General features: G+C 41.2%; 1 protein-coding gene across 2 annotated transcripts in view; it reads left to right on the forward strand.

The window, feature by feature from the left end:
- The window catches only part of slc2a4rg (SLC2A4 regulator), a 34,421-nt gene extending 20,438 nt beyond the window's left edge, over positions 1 to 13,983 (forward strand). Inside the window, exons 4-9 of one of the 2 annotated variants that reach the window (XM_047593685.1) lie at positions 395 to 633; positions 3,028 to 3,128; positions 5,031 to 5,304; positions 6,215 to 6,361; positions 7,748 to 7,875; positions 8,399 to 13,983. In XM_047593685.1, the coding sequence (XP_047449641.1) occupies positions 395 to 633; positions 3,028 to 3,128; positions 5,031 to 5,304; positions 6,215 to 6,361; positions 7,748 to 7,875; positions 8,399 to 8,510 (1,001 nt within the window). In that variant the 3' untranslated portion in view covers positions 8,511 to 13,983. The remainder of the gene's footprint in view (positions 1 to 394; positions 634 to 3,027; positions 3,129 to 5,030; positions 5,305 to 6,214; positions 6,362 to 7,747; positions 7,876 to 8,398) is intronic. The other variant, XM_047593693.1, reaches the window with a different exon arrangement.
- The last annotated feature ends 715 nt before the right edge of the window (positions 13,984 to 14,698 follow it).

Below are 14,698 nucleotides of genomic sequence, written 5' to 3' on the forward strand. Positions count from 1 at the left end.
TATTGAATTGGTTTAAAGGGCAAATGTTTGGTGGGACCAGAGTTAGTAAAGAAAAATAGCCGAGTTCCTTCTCTGGGAAATTAAAGACGTTTGGGATTAGTGTTCAATAAAGCTTAATGAAAAATGCTCGAGCTGTAAAGTACATACTATATATAATATAGATATTACAATTTATGGATGAAACAGTCTGTCATGTTTTAGAGCTTTATAGATATAATGTTTTTGTTTTCAATGCGCAGGTAAGACTTGATCAGTATTGAAATGCATACTGTCCCAACATTATTGGTATTCATGCCAATCATTTTTTGTTTTTGTTCGTATTGTCCAGTCTTCCAACATGAGACATCCTTATTTTGAACATGCCTGTGTGTGTGTTTGTTGTTTCAAATTGCAGTCCCAGAACCAGCCAACAAGTCTTGGAAAGAGGTGCTGTCAGCCAGCTACAGCAGTTCAACCAGTGGCAACTGGAGCTGGGACGCCAGTGACCAATCCGTGCCCTCCACACCGTCCCCGCCACTTTCCAACGACACCAACAAGAACTTCCTGCTCTCGCACCAGGCTGATGATGTCAGCGAGGATGTTACAGAGAACACACACTTCATGTTTGAGGACCCCATACCTCGGAAGCGAAAGGTAAAGATGGAAGCTCTGCTCCAAGAAGCAGAAGTTTAATTTCCTTTTGTTAGTATTTTTTATGCATCTAGAGTTAAAGTTTTCATTCATCATAATATAGGCTAATTAAACAATTTTCAACAGCTCTTATTTGCTTTAAGTCTTTTATATTTTATACCTGCAGTAAGGAATAAGTGAAACACCTGTGTCACCTGTGTGACCTTTCTCCAGCTCTCCAGAATCATCTTCATGTTTTGATTAATTTTGCTCATATTAATTGACCGCATTAGGGTTTGTTTTTTTATTTCTGAATTAAAAATTCAAAAGCTGCTTTGGTTAATTCATCACTCCTGAGCCGCTGAAAGGGTTTTATTGTGAAATAAGTGGGAAAATAGCTCAAGGTGGGGTTTGTAGTTAGAAACAAATCCTAACAAATGTACAGAGCCGGCATCCCTCAAGGTGTCTAATAACAGTGAACAGGAGTGGCAGTGACCCTTTTACGTACATCACATTTAACACGTTACACATGAGGGAGATAATCGTGACAGACGTGTAGAGAAAGAAAATCGGATTTCCTTTAAAGTCGTACACAAAACACATGAGAAAGATTCAGAAAATGTAAACGGCATGTAGTTTAACAGCCTCTCACAAGGCTCGTCTCCCCCTGCTTGTGTGGAGGAGGATTATACTCTCTACCTTTGCCTCTCTTCCTTTCATTCTTCTGCCATAGAAACAGTCCCGAACGGCGAGGTGTTTTTTACTTTCAGGAAGCCTTCCACCCCATTTTCGATCTTTTCAGGTTGGAGGTCGGATGATTTAGTAAGAACGAAGGAGAGGGGGTAGACGGGACAGGGATGAACAGCAGGAAGTGAGAGTTCAAAGGATGCGTTAAAATGAAGGCAGTCAGAGGGTGTAGAGAAGTTAAAGAGAACTGATGCTCAAGGTAGCAGTAGGCAGAAAAATGAATCTCAATATTTCAGTGACACAGGATATAAAGCAGCTCATATATGTGAGAGTTTGCAGTTCAGCCTGGACTAAGACGACACCGAAGATTATTGAGCTGCTAAATACAAAACCACAAGGACTCCAAGGACAATACTGTCAGAGTTCATGTTACTCTATAGATAAGCAGACAGGAAATTAAAGAGGATGACGGCAGGAGAAATGTAAGATATAAGTCATGAGGATGGAGGCTAAAAGGTGTGTTAAACTCCAGAGGTCTAAACCTTCCACCCCTTGGATTGTAGGCTCTCTGAGTTTTTACAGGCTGTTAGTTAAGAGGATTATTTAACATGGCAATCAACAGTCTTACTATAACTCTGTTAAGATGGAAGCAAAACGCTTAGGGAATTAAGTGATTTGCGATTGTTTATAGAATTAAAGACTAGCTTTGCGGTGTCCTTTTTTATTGGGCATGTTGTTTCAAACAGCATAATAGGACACATGCATGTAGCTAGAACCACACCAGGAGTTTAAAGACTGATTAATGCATTAAAAACTAGAGCCAGTCAACGAGAACTAAGATGCATCATAGTGTAGGAGAGAGTTAACATTACCATTGATAAAAACCTGTTTTACTCTCAGATCTCTCGCTCAGTTTTCCTTTCTCTTTGTTGCTGCCTCCCTCCCTCTTTTCTCTTTCTCCTGAGTCTCTTCTTGGAAGCTAATGAAAGTACACACCCACTGTCTTTCATTAGCGGTGATGCAGGTCCCTGCCTGCTCAAGGGACGTCCGCCAGCCCGTAAAAATGCGAAGAACATCAATTGAACTAAACACACATGCATCCTATCAATCCATCTCCTCCTGACGTCTTGTTTATAAAACCCTGAAGATTATCTCGGTTCCAAAAGTTAAATCTGATTTAGTAAGGATCAGGTGTGATAAGAATTTTTAAATGCTTATACTTTTGTTCAGATGTTACTCGGAGAACTGGTGTGTTATAGTATATATCTCACAGCATGCACAGTTAGCAGGAAGACACTGATATGTTAATTTATCTGTTCGCATATCTCACCCTCTTCCCCCGTTTTCTTCCTTTCTCTCACTTCAGTATGTCTTCTTTCACGCTGTATACATCTATAATTATCTCATATTCGGCGTCTATTTTTAAAGGCTTGTTGCCCTAATAGTTTTCTAATGAGGAGTAGCAGCTCTTTGTAGAATGGCACTCAATCCCCCATGCAGGCCTTCGTGTTGAGACGATCAAAGAGATCCATAAAGAACGACGCAACAGCACAGCTCACAAAAACTCGTGAAATACACCGCTGAAAAAGTTTTATATCTTGTTTTTCTGTGAGGGCTGTCAGAAAACGACTCAGATCAACAATGTTTCTGCGAGATGCTCGTTTGTGTTTGTAGTACCACCTGAATGCTGTCCAAACCGCCAATCAACTCTCTCTTTCCGGCCTCTTTCAGAACTCCATGAAGGTGATGTTCAAGTGCTTGTGGAAGAACTGTGAAAAGGTCCTCAGCACCTCCTCAGGGATCCAGAGACACATCCGCACCGTCCACCTGGGGTGAGTCACTATTTATCGCAGCAGAAACCTGAACACGCGCATTGTTCCGTTGAATTACTGCCTCCTGGATTTCAGCAGTAACTCACCACGTATCAGCGCAACGCTCGTATCTATTACAAATCTGCTTCAAAACGATATCGAAATTTAATATGCTGGGTTCCCCACCTTGTCTTTCTTTGTCTTCTTACACGCTCCGCAGCGTTCCTCCTTTGTTAAACGGTTGCACATGCACACCCATGCTCACACATGCATCACCACTGAACCGTAAAATGATCTAAATGAGTCACACTGATTGTCTTCAGTGTGAGATTGTCATCGTTTAAGTGTTGCCCTGTGTTTGATATTCAGTTATTGTCAGAATCGGCGATGTTAATCGGTCCTCGGCGTGTTTTATAGAACCGCCGGCTTAGCTTCTCCCTTTAGTGAAGATATTTACCGTGTAAGTGCCATCTTAGTATTCTTTTTGCAGCAGCTTAAGGGAAGCAGTGTCACACTCGGTGATTTAAATAGTGCGGTAAGACTTGTCACAGCTTGGATGCTGTCCAGCGACATGCCCTTACACGTGACTGTCTAATGTAAGCTGTTTTATTACTGTCTGCTCACAGGCACAGCTGTAATAATAATAATTTAAAATAAAACTGCTGCAAAGCTGCTGAGCTACTAAAGGTTTACACATTAAACATTTTCTGTGGTCTAGAATTTTTTATAGATAACGTTTATTTCAGCCGACGTTGTATTGATTATGAATATGTGCAACATTATCTTGCTGAGTTGTGAGGTTTTTGAACCGTATCTGTTCAACCCCTTTTCAGTAGTACTGTTGTAATCATTTACTAATGAGCCTATCTAAGCACACCACAACACAAATAGCCTTTGGTGAACGCTGAATGCACCTCAGCTGTGAAACAGATATAAATGGTGCCCATGCAGGTGTTCGAGCTGAGTAGCAAACATGGCAAAGATAAAGAAGCTGACTCTAAAGATAAGAGAGGAAATTATTTCATCACACACACACACAAAAAGAAAAATCTAAGAACATTAACAGTGCTGATAAAGGGAAGACAAGCGTGTTACACAGGAGATGAATGTGACTATAGAAGAAATAAATGATTAGAGTTCTGAGAGTCTGTTTTATAAAGTGATGAGACTGGAATTGTTTGTACCCATGGAAACTTAGTCATGTGACTGGAAACCTCAAGGCCGTTTTCAGGCCACTCAAGTCAAACAGTATTAGTGAGTGGGAAGCTTTTGCACCTGAGAGAAGAATATACCAGAAGCTTTTATTATTAATAATTCATTTTTTATTTTTAAGAAAATTCTATTTGTCATTATTGGATGAATAAATGAAGACAGACTGTTCCCAGTCATACCTGGAATATGTCTCGATTGCAGTGCTTTATCAGTGTCGTAATCAATTATGATATTTACTGACTGATTATGAATGTGCACTGATCACATTGTGTCTGTTTTTTTCCCAAAGCAGCAGGTGCCTTACCTTAAATGGAAAGGTTCCCCAGGGATTGTAAATTTAATCCTTTCTAAACTATGTTGTTGAGAGGTTTTCGAAGTTGCTGTTGTAATTATTATTGTTATTGTTTGGGTTTGAAGAGAGATCAGGGGAGTGGTTACACTAAGGTTTACCATCCTAATCAGACACCAGCTGCAGTAAAATCCTGTGTTTGAGAAACTCTGCGGCACGCTGGCTTTTACTGCCCCCTGCTGTTTGCAAGAGTCCACTCTGTGAGGCTTTTTTTTTTTTTTAGTGGCACCACTAGTGTTCAAAGTCAGAATGTGCACCATAATGTTTTCTGAATGTGTTCATTAATTCTTGTTAAAATGTGTTTATTATTAAAAACATTTGGAATATGTAGTTCTGAAGCAACGTCTGTCTCTTCCCCTCAGGCGAAACAATGACTCGGACTACAGCGACGGAGAGGAGGACTTCTACTACTCAGAGATCGAGGTCAACATGGACAGCCTGACAGAGGGACTGTCCAGCCTCACGCCCACCTCCCCCACCACAGCAGGTCCTCCGCCAATCTTCCCTCCACCGCTCACCGAGGTCCCTCACTCCGAGCATATCAACATGAATGGTTTGCAGAGCCAGGCCCCCACGCTGCTCAGCCAATCAGCTCCTTCCACACTCTGCCACATCCGTACTGACCACGCCTACCAGGTAAGTCACACGCGGCGTAGGACGGAGGATGGATACACTCATTGCTAATTTAATTTCTGAAATTGAAAACATGATGAAACGTTCAGAAAACAGTGTATTACTAAGCGGCAGTTCACTTTCCTATCACATCTTATCTTCTGCACCTGTGTGGGAGTACAAAACAGGAGGAGAGTCGCAACTTTGCTGCAAACATTAACATAAGTTCACACGAAGAATGAAGTCAGAATATATTTCCATACTCTTCTGAAGGCAGCAAACTTATAGTTATGAGATTCACTTGTACTTATGTCCCTTCTTGCAACACCTTATTTGTGCTGCTTTGGGCATCCGTGCCTCCCCCCTCTTCTTCTCCTTTCCGCTTGCTATACCAGTTCATGCCCACCCCTCATTTATATTCTCTTGGAGGTAAAACGAAGTGGTTTCAGTTAAAGCACAAAATATTTAAAATAATCAAGGTTGAATTCAGTCCTTTGCGGTGGTTTGAACTAACACTGAACCTTCAGTTGCCACGGCAACACAAAATGCACATAAAAATAGATTTACGGTATGGATACGAAGGCAAAAATGCAATGACTGCTTCTCATGTTTCATTTTCTCTACTGTATGCATACTCTCTGCTCTATTGTCTTTAAAAGCAAATTTGAGCCACTTTCTCCAGTTGCCTTGTTTACTCTAAAATCTTCTGTTTATGGGAAGGAAAACGAAGTCGTTGGCAGTTTTGATGTCTGATGCATGACCAATTTGAAGTCCCATTTAAGATTAAAAGCTGGAGAAATGCCATCCCTACTAATAATACAACCTCTTTCTTCTGTATTGTCTTCTCGTCTGTTTCTCTCTGCACATTTCCTGTCCCTCGTTGTTTCTGTTGTGTCCTCTCCTGGCTGTGCGGGGGTGGTTGTCCACGTTCCAGGCCACTGCTCCAGTGAGTATCCCAGTGGGTCCTGAGCTGGCCGGGATAGGCAGTAGTAATGGGATCGGGCCTGGGCCTGGAACTGGGACTGGGAATGGCATCAGTGTGTCGTGGCAGTCCCCTCCTGTCATTTTTAAAGGCGTCCTGGTGAGTGAGGCTTTGTCTCACGCCTTTTTATCCTAAACTGCTTTTGCCATTTAAGCTTTTTTGTCACTCTGTGTTTTTCCACTCTCCTTGCTTGTTGATACCACAATGTATTTTTTTTTTTTTTTTTTTTTACTGAGACTCATCACGATTTCTTTCTATAGCTCAAGGATGCCGAGAGTTTAAAGTTAAAGAAAACAAACCGAGTGTGCATGCATATGTGCCATAAAGTACTCGGGTTTTTCGATTCAGTACGTGCTGCCACACGTGTAGGACTAATGTGAAGTTAATGTTATTATTTGGTATGCATCAAATTAGGGAGTATGTTCATTGTATAATATTAAAGTTAAAAGGTTCATGACGAAACCATAACGGCCGGAGGCAGCCCCGCCTTGAATCAAGAGCCTTGGCTCATGGGACAGCCAGGAGAGAGTCAGCGGACCTGAGGGATGTAGGAGGACCGTCTTAAAAGCACATCAGACGTCCCCAGGCACTGAACTGTTTAAAGATTTACAAACCAATAAAAGGACTTTAAAATCAGTAATAAAACGGACAGGCAGCCGCTGCAGGGACGCCTTAATGGTTCTCCAGACAAATTTTTACATCAATTGATCTTGACTTGTACGAGGGGGCAGCCACTCCAGCGCCACTTTTTAAATGTTTGTTCGCATGTTTGGTCACATGCTTTATGTGGACCTGTGCATGAGGTGTTCGACACGGAGTCTGCATCACTAACTGTGCTATACTGTATCTACTTGTGTCTCCCTCCTGCTCGCACAGGAGGCTTATAGATTTTCACAGTGCAGCACAGCGCTCCACAAGGTGACACTCTGGCTCTTGGAACTCAAGGGCAATAAAGATTTTTTTTTTCCGCCAGTAAAAGCAACGATCACAGGAGAAGAAAGCAAACATTAGACTGAGCTGACGTGGGGTGGCTGAATTTTCTCACATGCCACTTTCTTGTACATTCTTGTGCATTGACATTTGAGGAGAGGCTTTTTTTTTGGGGGGGGGGGGGTATCCTCCAGCTGCAGGGGTTGTGTTTACGTCCTTTTATTTCAAAGACCAACAAAATATGCAATTTAGCCAGGGGTGTTCAGTATTTTGCATACGACTGGATAATTTGAGAGAGTCACCGCTCACAATATAAAGCGCTGTTGGAGTTACTGGAGCTGCGAAATAATATATAATAACAGACAAAGGCATGTGCATGTTTCATTATGTGCAATATTTTACTATTGAGCCAGCTGTCGTTTATTCTGGCGGGAAAATGATCTCTATTCATTGTGTTTGAGAAAACCTATACCAGACACGACAGAGGCTCAATGAGTCAGTTTTTTTTTTTTTATTCAGCAATACATTCAAAGCGTCTTTCCAATTTTCCACCAGGGGCCTGTGACTCATGTCCGGACAGTTAGCATCGGTGAAAAGCGGCAGCCGGCAGCCGGCGCACACACCACTGTCAACAAGAACCCCGCTTTAATAACGGCAGCACCTAAGTCGACACCAGGAACCAGGTACGCATCATCCATCGGCTGTGTGTGTGTGTGTGTGTGGTGTGCCTCCGTGACTGTGTGACTGGTTGTGTAAGGATTGTTAAGTGCCACTGATCAAATATACGGAAGGAAACAAAAAAAAACACCAAAATGTGTTTCTTGACATTTGCTTACAAGTTGGCTCTGATGTTGAGGGTTCATGCAAGTTGCAACTTCCTGCAAACCTTGTTATTACACACAAGTGGTTAGTTTGCTACAGCTGCTGTTTAAATTGTGTCTGTGCTCTGCATTGCTCTGCACAGTGATGAATCATATCAAATCAAATATCAAATAAAAAGAAACTACACTTATTGTACATGAAATCTTCAGCATCGTCCTGTACTGAATCATTGTGTGCATGCACCAACACACGCACGGACACATTTCTGTGCCTGTGAACCTATTGTACATATATGTGTGTGTGGTTTTTTTTTTTCCCCTCCCCGGGTGGGTGTCTGGATGTCTGTGTGCATGTCCTTACGCTGTCACATCTGCTGTTACCAAGGAAACCCCGTGGGGAGGCGAAGAAGTGCAGAAAGGTGTACGGCATGGAGAAGAGAGACATGTGGTGCACAGCCTGTCGCTGGAAAAAAGCCTGTCAGAGATTCACCGACTAATCCAGTCCCCTTCCCCGGTTTGTGAGGTGAGCGCTCCCTCACTCGGAGCGACAGCTAGGTGGACCCTTCCAGCGTCCAGATGAGGGGAGATTTCTTCTTCGATGGAGTTCTTGGTGCTGCTTCCTCCTCCGGCTCAGCAAGGGCGCGCATCATCTCTTTTCTTCTGTTTCCAACCACAAAAGAGAAAATAAAACTGGTGGGTAAAAACAAACAAAAAAAAAAAAACAACAAAAAAACACAAAAAAAATCAAGAAAAAACAACTTAATGCAGGTTTGGAAACTTTTTTTCTAAGACATTTTCACTCTGCTGACGAATAAGAAAAAGAGAAAAAAAAAGAAACATTTAAATTAGATTCTGAACCTTCTGATTTGATTTTTGTTTTTCACTTGCTTCAACTCAAGACAATGTTTAAAGACTACAGATAAGCTTTTTTGGTATACTCTGTTCATTATCAGAGCAACATGTAAGCTACTACCCGTGAGATGGATCATCACAAGAGTTTGTCCAAGAGTTAACACAAGATGAACCAGATGCTGGGTAAGACGCCCGTAGCATATCCGTTTCTCATTGTCACTGTTTAAGGGACTTCAGACCTACCAAATGCAAAAAGCCTGTTCACTTACAACCGACAGTTTTGGTGTAAGCTCTAAAATCACTGTCTTCGGCAGTCTTACTGGATATTGACTGCATGTCTGTGTACATATTGCTCAATATCAAACAACTTGTTCAGATTCAACACAGCCAGCTATACTTCCTGTAGTTTTGCAAAGCTGCACAAAACCCTTCAAATCTAGTGGTACAAAAAGTGTTCCCTTGTCGTTCCAAAATACTTTTGAAAGTTGTACACAATATATGAGATATATTTCTCTCTCTCTTCTTCTCTATACTTCTACCCTAGCGATATGCACCTTGAAGAAATAAGCCGTCTTTTAGAGTATCACTGTAACCCCAGCGTATGCCTGAGAGAGGGTAGCTATTTCTTATATAGTTTATTTTCAGCAATGACTAGCTGAAGCGACTAGTAGTTGCACTGTGCAATCAGCAAAATTACAGCATTTAATATTGTCTATTCTTATTTTGTTGTTGTTATGGAGTCCTGTGTTGAGGCAGAAAGTATCATTCTTTTATTTTGACAGCGGATGTTCTTAAAGAGATTGTTTACCACAGTGATACATGAATGATAACTGTCCTCTGAAACTTTAACCCACCGTCTGACTGGTGTAAATTATGTACGTATGTAGTGAATAACATAGAGGTTGTAACCCAACAATCAGCACCAGTTTAAGATGGAGAGGTTGCCCAGTCTTTGGAATAATTGCCAATAACCAGCATTAATTTTAAGTATCCGAACCTACAGAAACTTGATAAAATCCCAGACTTTCCAGTGTTTTAACTGTGTTTCATCCTTTAAAAAGATATTTCGCTCTGATGTAACATTTTAATAATAGTGAGAATCAAATCAAGTCAGTGCAGAGCAGTTAAGTGGTAAACTGTAAACTGATACAAGTGAATCAAGGATCAAACATGCTTTACCAAAACGGAGTCTTACTTCACAGTATAGGCCTGTAATAGTAAAATCTTTGAATCTTAGTTTTTTGATACGGCCCCTTTTACCAGTTTTTCCAGCAGTTTTGACCGTCTAAAGGTAGTTGTTAGTTTTAAAAAATGATCCGTCAACTTTTGTATTTGTCTTTATCAGGATATACAACAGGAAGTGACAATTAAGAATAATAATTTTATAGTATTTTCTAAAATGCGCTGTCCCTTTTTAAAGGTTACCAGTTACAAATTGTAAACCTCCACAGTCAAAGGCACTTGTGATTGGCTTAATGACATGGATGGAGACTGATGTCTCATTGTTGATGTGGAAGATTGAAGTAGAAGTCTGTTGTAAAGGTGTGAATTAAGAGCTCCCCAGAACAGCTTTTTTCTCCTTTTCTACTTTTACCTTTATTAGTGATGACTAGTCGTCATTAATGTTCTCTGACCTGATCTTTTTTTTTTTTTTAGATTTAAACACTAGTCATCTTCACGATGTTAACCTTCTTCCCCAAAACCTTAAAAACTAGTCAAAACCTTTATTTCTTTAGCCCCAAATAACAACTTTCTACAAAATATGACACTCCCCTCGATCCTTACAGACCCTTAATTCAGGGAAAGACGCTCTCAAAGATCGTTTCATTACAACAGAGTTATATATTCATGCTGTATGTTCGCAGCTTTTTAAACGTTGGTTCTCGCGCGTGTCCTCTGCTCTCCTGACACTGAGCTGATCTGATCTCAGTAGCAACCCATGACAAACACAGAGTGCCTGTCCTCTCCTACATGAGCTGGCCGTCTTTGAGCTCACTCCTTGACTGAGGTACAGTACGACTTCAGACCTCCGTCTCCATAGAAACACCCGTGATGTCCTCTGCCATCACAGGGTCACATGTGCTGTCTGCTGATACCACGTGACGGGTGGCCAGCTATCGTTTCTCGATGAGAGCTAATGCGTGAAGTCAACATTAAGCACACACGGCGGCTGCTGTTGTAGTTAATAATATCTCATCCAGTTCCTGTAATCGACCGCCGTGTTGTTTTGAATATGTGTCCTCCCTGTAAAGTGTTTATTCCAGTTTGAATCCCAGATAAGCTAGGTCAACAGGCCTCTTCCAGTCACAAAGTTCACCAACTTCACCAAGTGCCAATGAAAAGAATACAAAAAGGAAAAGGTGTACTGACCTAATGAAATTGCACTACGTTGCACTGCGCAAACACATGTTTTTATACATGGATGTTTTCTATTCACACATTTTTAAGTGAAAGGGTTCCTTTGGGTGTATCGTCACTGCCCGATGGAAGCAATGGGGTGTCAGGGAAAGGGGTTCGTGAAACTCTGGGGTTCTCCATTATTAGAAGGTGATCTTAACAGTTGATGTCTCGCTCGCTGTGTCAGATTTATTGTACTAAACACAATGGTGCTGGCAGTTTTAGGAGCGTGGTACTGGAAGTACAGCGAGGTACTCGGTAGTTGTCAGTCACTTTGCCTTTCCTTGGATGAGTGCCAAGGGCCGCTCACAGCACCAGCCTTGTCTCAGCGATGGGAAGCCGCCAGTTTCAGTCAGTAGCCGTGCGTTATCGTCTGGATAACACACGCATTAGAGAGTCTTTTTTCACAACGCTTACACTTTTTATCCATAAAACTCAGCCGTGTGCTTCCTCGACTTAACACAAGTTCCTGTTTCTTTTAAAACTTACTGAGCTGAGGCAGTAACGTGTACATACTGTTATTAGTGCTGGATACCACTTTTAATTTAGATGTCTTTGGTTTGGTCGCTGATGTAGTGTGACATGCTACCCATCAGGTCTCTCTCCATCCTCGGCGTGAGCGCGTTTCGGTTTCGGCCAGCAGGGTCGGAGGCCGGTGCTCGTGCTGGCAGAGAAGTGGACTCTTAGCACACGTTACACTAACGGTTCCACCTTCCTTCAGAGCCGCACTAGACTGGCCTCTGACGATTACATCCCTAAGCCTGTGATCTGTAAGATCTCGGTTTTTTGAGTGCAGCTTGGCTACCCACGGCCAAAAAAAAACAAAACAAACACAGATCACCTGTTACAACATTCACCTGAAAAGCACAGGATGGAGATTGACATTGACCGTTGTGTGTGTGTGTGTGTAGATAAACTGGTGATTTAACAGTATACGGACACGAGACACGCAGTGACGATAAAGATGGATTCGCAAGTTTCAGGGCTTTCTTGTACATATGCAACATAAAGAGAACCGTGAGGCTTTTTTTTTTTTTCATATGTTGTTTTATTTTGTCTGTTGTTGTTTCTCTGTTATATGAAAAGGAAACTTTTTTACAGTACAGTTGCTCAGAATATTTTTTTCTTTCATTTTGTTGATTGAGAAGCTGTAGTGAAAATATTCAATGTATATTGTAGCTTATAGGCAAAGGGGAGAAAAAGAAAACCTGTTGAATGTAAAACCTTTAAAAAAAAAAAGTCTTTTTTTTTGTTGTTGTTATAGTTGCTGGCTAGTTTATAGTGAACCTGTAGTGCGTTCCAACTTTGGTATCCAAATTTTTAACACCCACAGACAGCTGTCGCCACACTGCTAAATCATATAAAGTAACACAACCATGCAGTATTGCTTTACTATCATACTTTGTGCAATGAGATGCTTTACAATGGAACAAGAACTAACTTGTTTTTTGATGGTATCTGGGCCGCTTTCTCACACTTTTGCCATTTTGTCTTTCACCCTGCCAAAATAGTAGCTTCTTTTTTTTTGTTTTTTTTTCTCTGAATACGTGTGGTTACCGTGGATGTTGTTTGTGCTTGTGACGTTAAGTTGTTGTTAGGCGGGATAACCTTTCGACGTTCGGTCACCATGGAAAGTTTAACCTTGTGGGAGACTTTATCCTGCCCCGCACATTCCAACAGACAGCATGCTTTTAGTGTCTTCCACTTGTTTCCTAAAAGGCACGTCCTTCCCGTTTCCTTCTCACTACCGCGATCCTTCTCCGCTCATGTTTTTGTTTCCTGTTCTCGTGCTCTCCAGCTTTACTGTGGTCCCACCCAAGCCTTTACCCAGTATATTAAGCTAAACAAAACCCTTGAAATGTGCATCAAAAAAAAAGCGCCTTTGTTTTTTTTGTTTTTTTTTTCCAAATATGTCAAAATTGATGTGCTGCTTTCTTGAATGTCAGTTTTCATTTGTATGTAAACCAGCAGCAGCAAAGCCAATAGATCTACTTCCAAATCACATGTTTTGCATTGCAATGGCAGCTCCACTCACTTCTCTGCTCCTTCGACCGTGCTCTTATTGTTCGTCCAAGTGTTCACCCCGTCTGTCTGTCACTTCTCTCATTCGATGACCATTTCTTTCCCCCTGTTGCGTTTTTTACTCAGCCTTACACTTGGCTGCTGTAAAAACCAACCTTTGCTTCTTTTTTTTTCAGTTTTCTCATTGATTGTCTGGTCTGGTTTGAGGTTGTTTTGCATGTCTAGCATCGCTCATTTTTTCCTTATTCTTTTTTTTTGTTTGTTTGTTTGGAGATACAACACTGAAGGGTTTTATGTGTTCGATTTCCCCTCTCAGTATCTGATAACCCAGGGCTAATGTAGGTTGTTTTCCTCCAAATGTGTAAAATGCTCACTGCAGCCCGACACACACAGTGCGCTTTTTTTGTTTTGTTTTGTTGTTGTTTTTTTTTTGTTTTTTGTGAGGGAAAACATGACGTCAGCCTCGGGTCTTCACTGGAGGGCAAGATTTCTCCTGTGTGTGGGCTCGGCCTCTGGTCTTCATCAGCAGTCCCACACACACGGAGGAAGCACTTTCTGAGGAGTGGTGCACTCAAGGAGTATTTGTATGAATGTCAAGCCTACAACTAGGGCTTGAAAAGATGGATGACCATGTATGATGCTGATAATGTGATCTATGTGATGTAATGTGACAGAAAGAAAATAAACCTGAATGGAAGACGTCTGCTATATCCACTTATTTATATCAACACGAGTAACCATGGACAATCTTCTTCATTTAAAAAAAAACAAAAAAAAAAAACGGGAAATGTGGCAATGCAAGCTTAACCAAGCGGATGCATTCCTCTAGATTTGCTTTCTTTGACTTGTCTATTCCTCCCCCTTGTGGACAAAAGAGGGTTTGGCAACACCCGTCCCAACACACATACACACACAGACACAGAGACAAAAGGCAAGTCACACGTTGGTCACTTCTTTACAGCAGCAATTTCAAAATTTATTGAGACTGATTGGTTTTTGCAAATAATAGTCAAGCTAATTCTTCCACTAAACATGAAGTTAGAAAGAGGCTTGGACGGCCAGGCTGGCCCGCCCCAACATCAAAAACAGGAGGCTCATGGTTGACTGTAAAAATGTTTTGTGATCAGTACTATCAACTGAAAAAATATCCGCACAAGAGCACTTAAATCTGCCCGAAACAAAACAGGTGTAAAAACAGGACAGGTTTTTTTTTTTTTTTTTTTTTTTTTTGATTATTTAGCACATTTTGTTACAAACACAGGATTATGATAATCAATATAAAGTCAGTATCATATTGAACAATATTCCCAATGAAAATAAACAAACCTCAAGCTTCAAGTGCGACCTTTTACAAATTAAAGACCCTCAGAAACTTGAGAGAAAATAAATAATATATAATAGTAATATAAATTCA

The sequence above is a fragment of the Mugil cephalus genome, chromosome 1, assembly GCF_022458985.1.
Source record: "Mugil cephalus isolate CIBA_MC_2020 chromosome 1, CIBA_Mcephalus_1.1, whole genome shotgun sequence".
Classification (NCBI taxonomy): domain Eukaryota; kingdom Metazoa; phylum Chordata; class Actinopteri; order Mugiliformes; family Mugilidae; genus Mugil; species Mugil cephalus.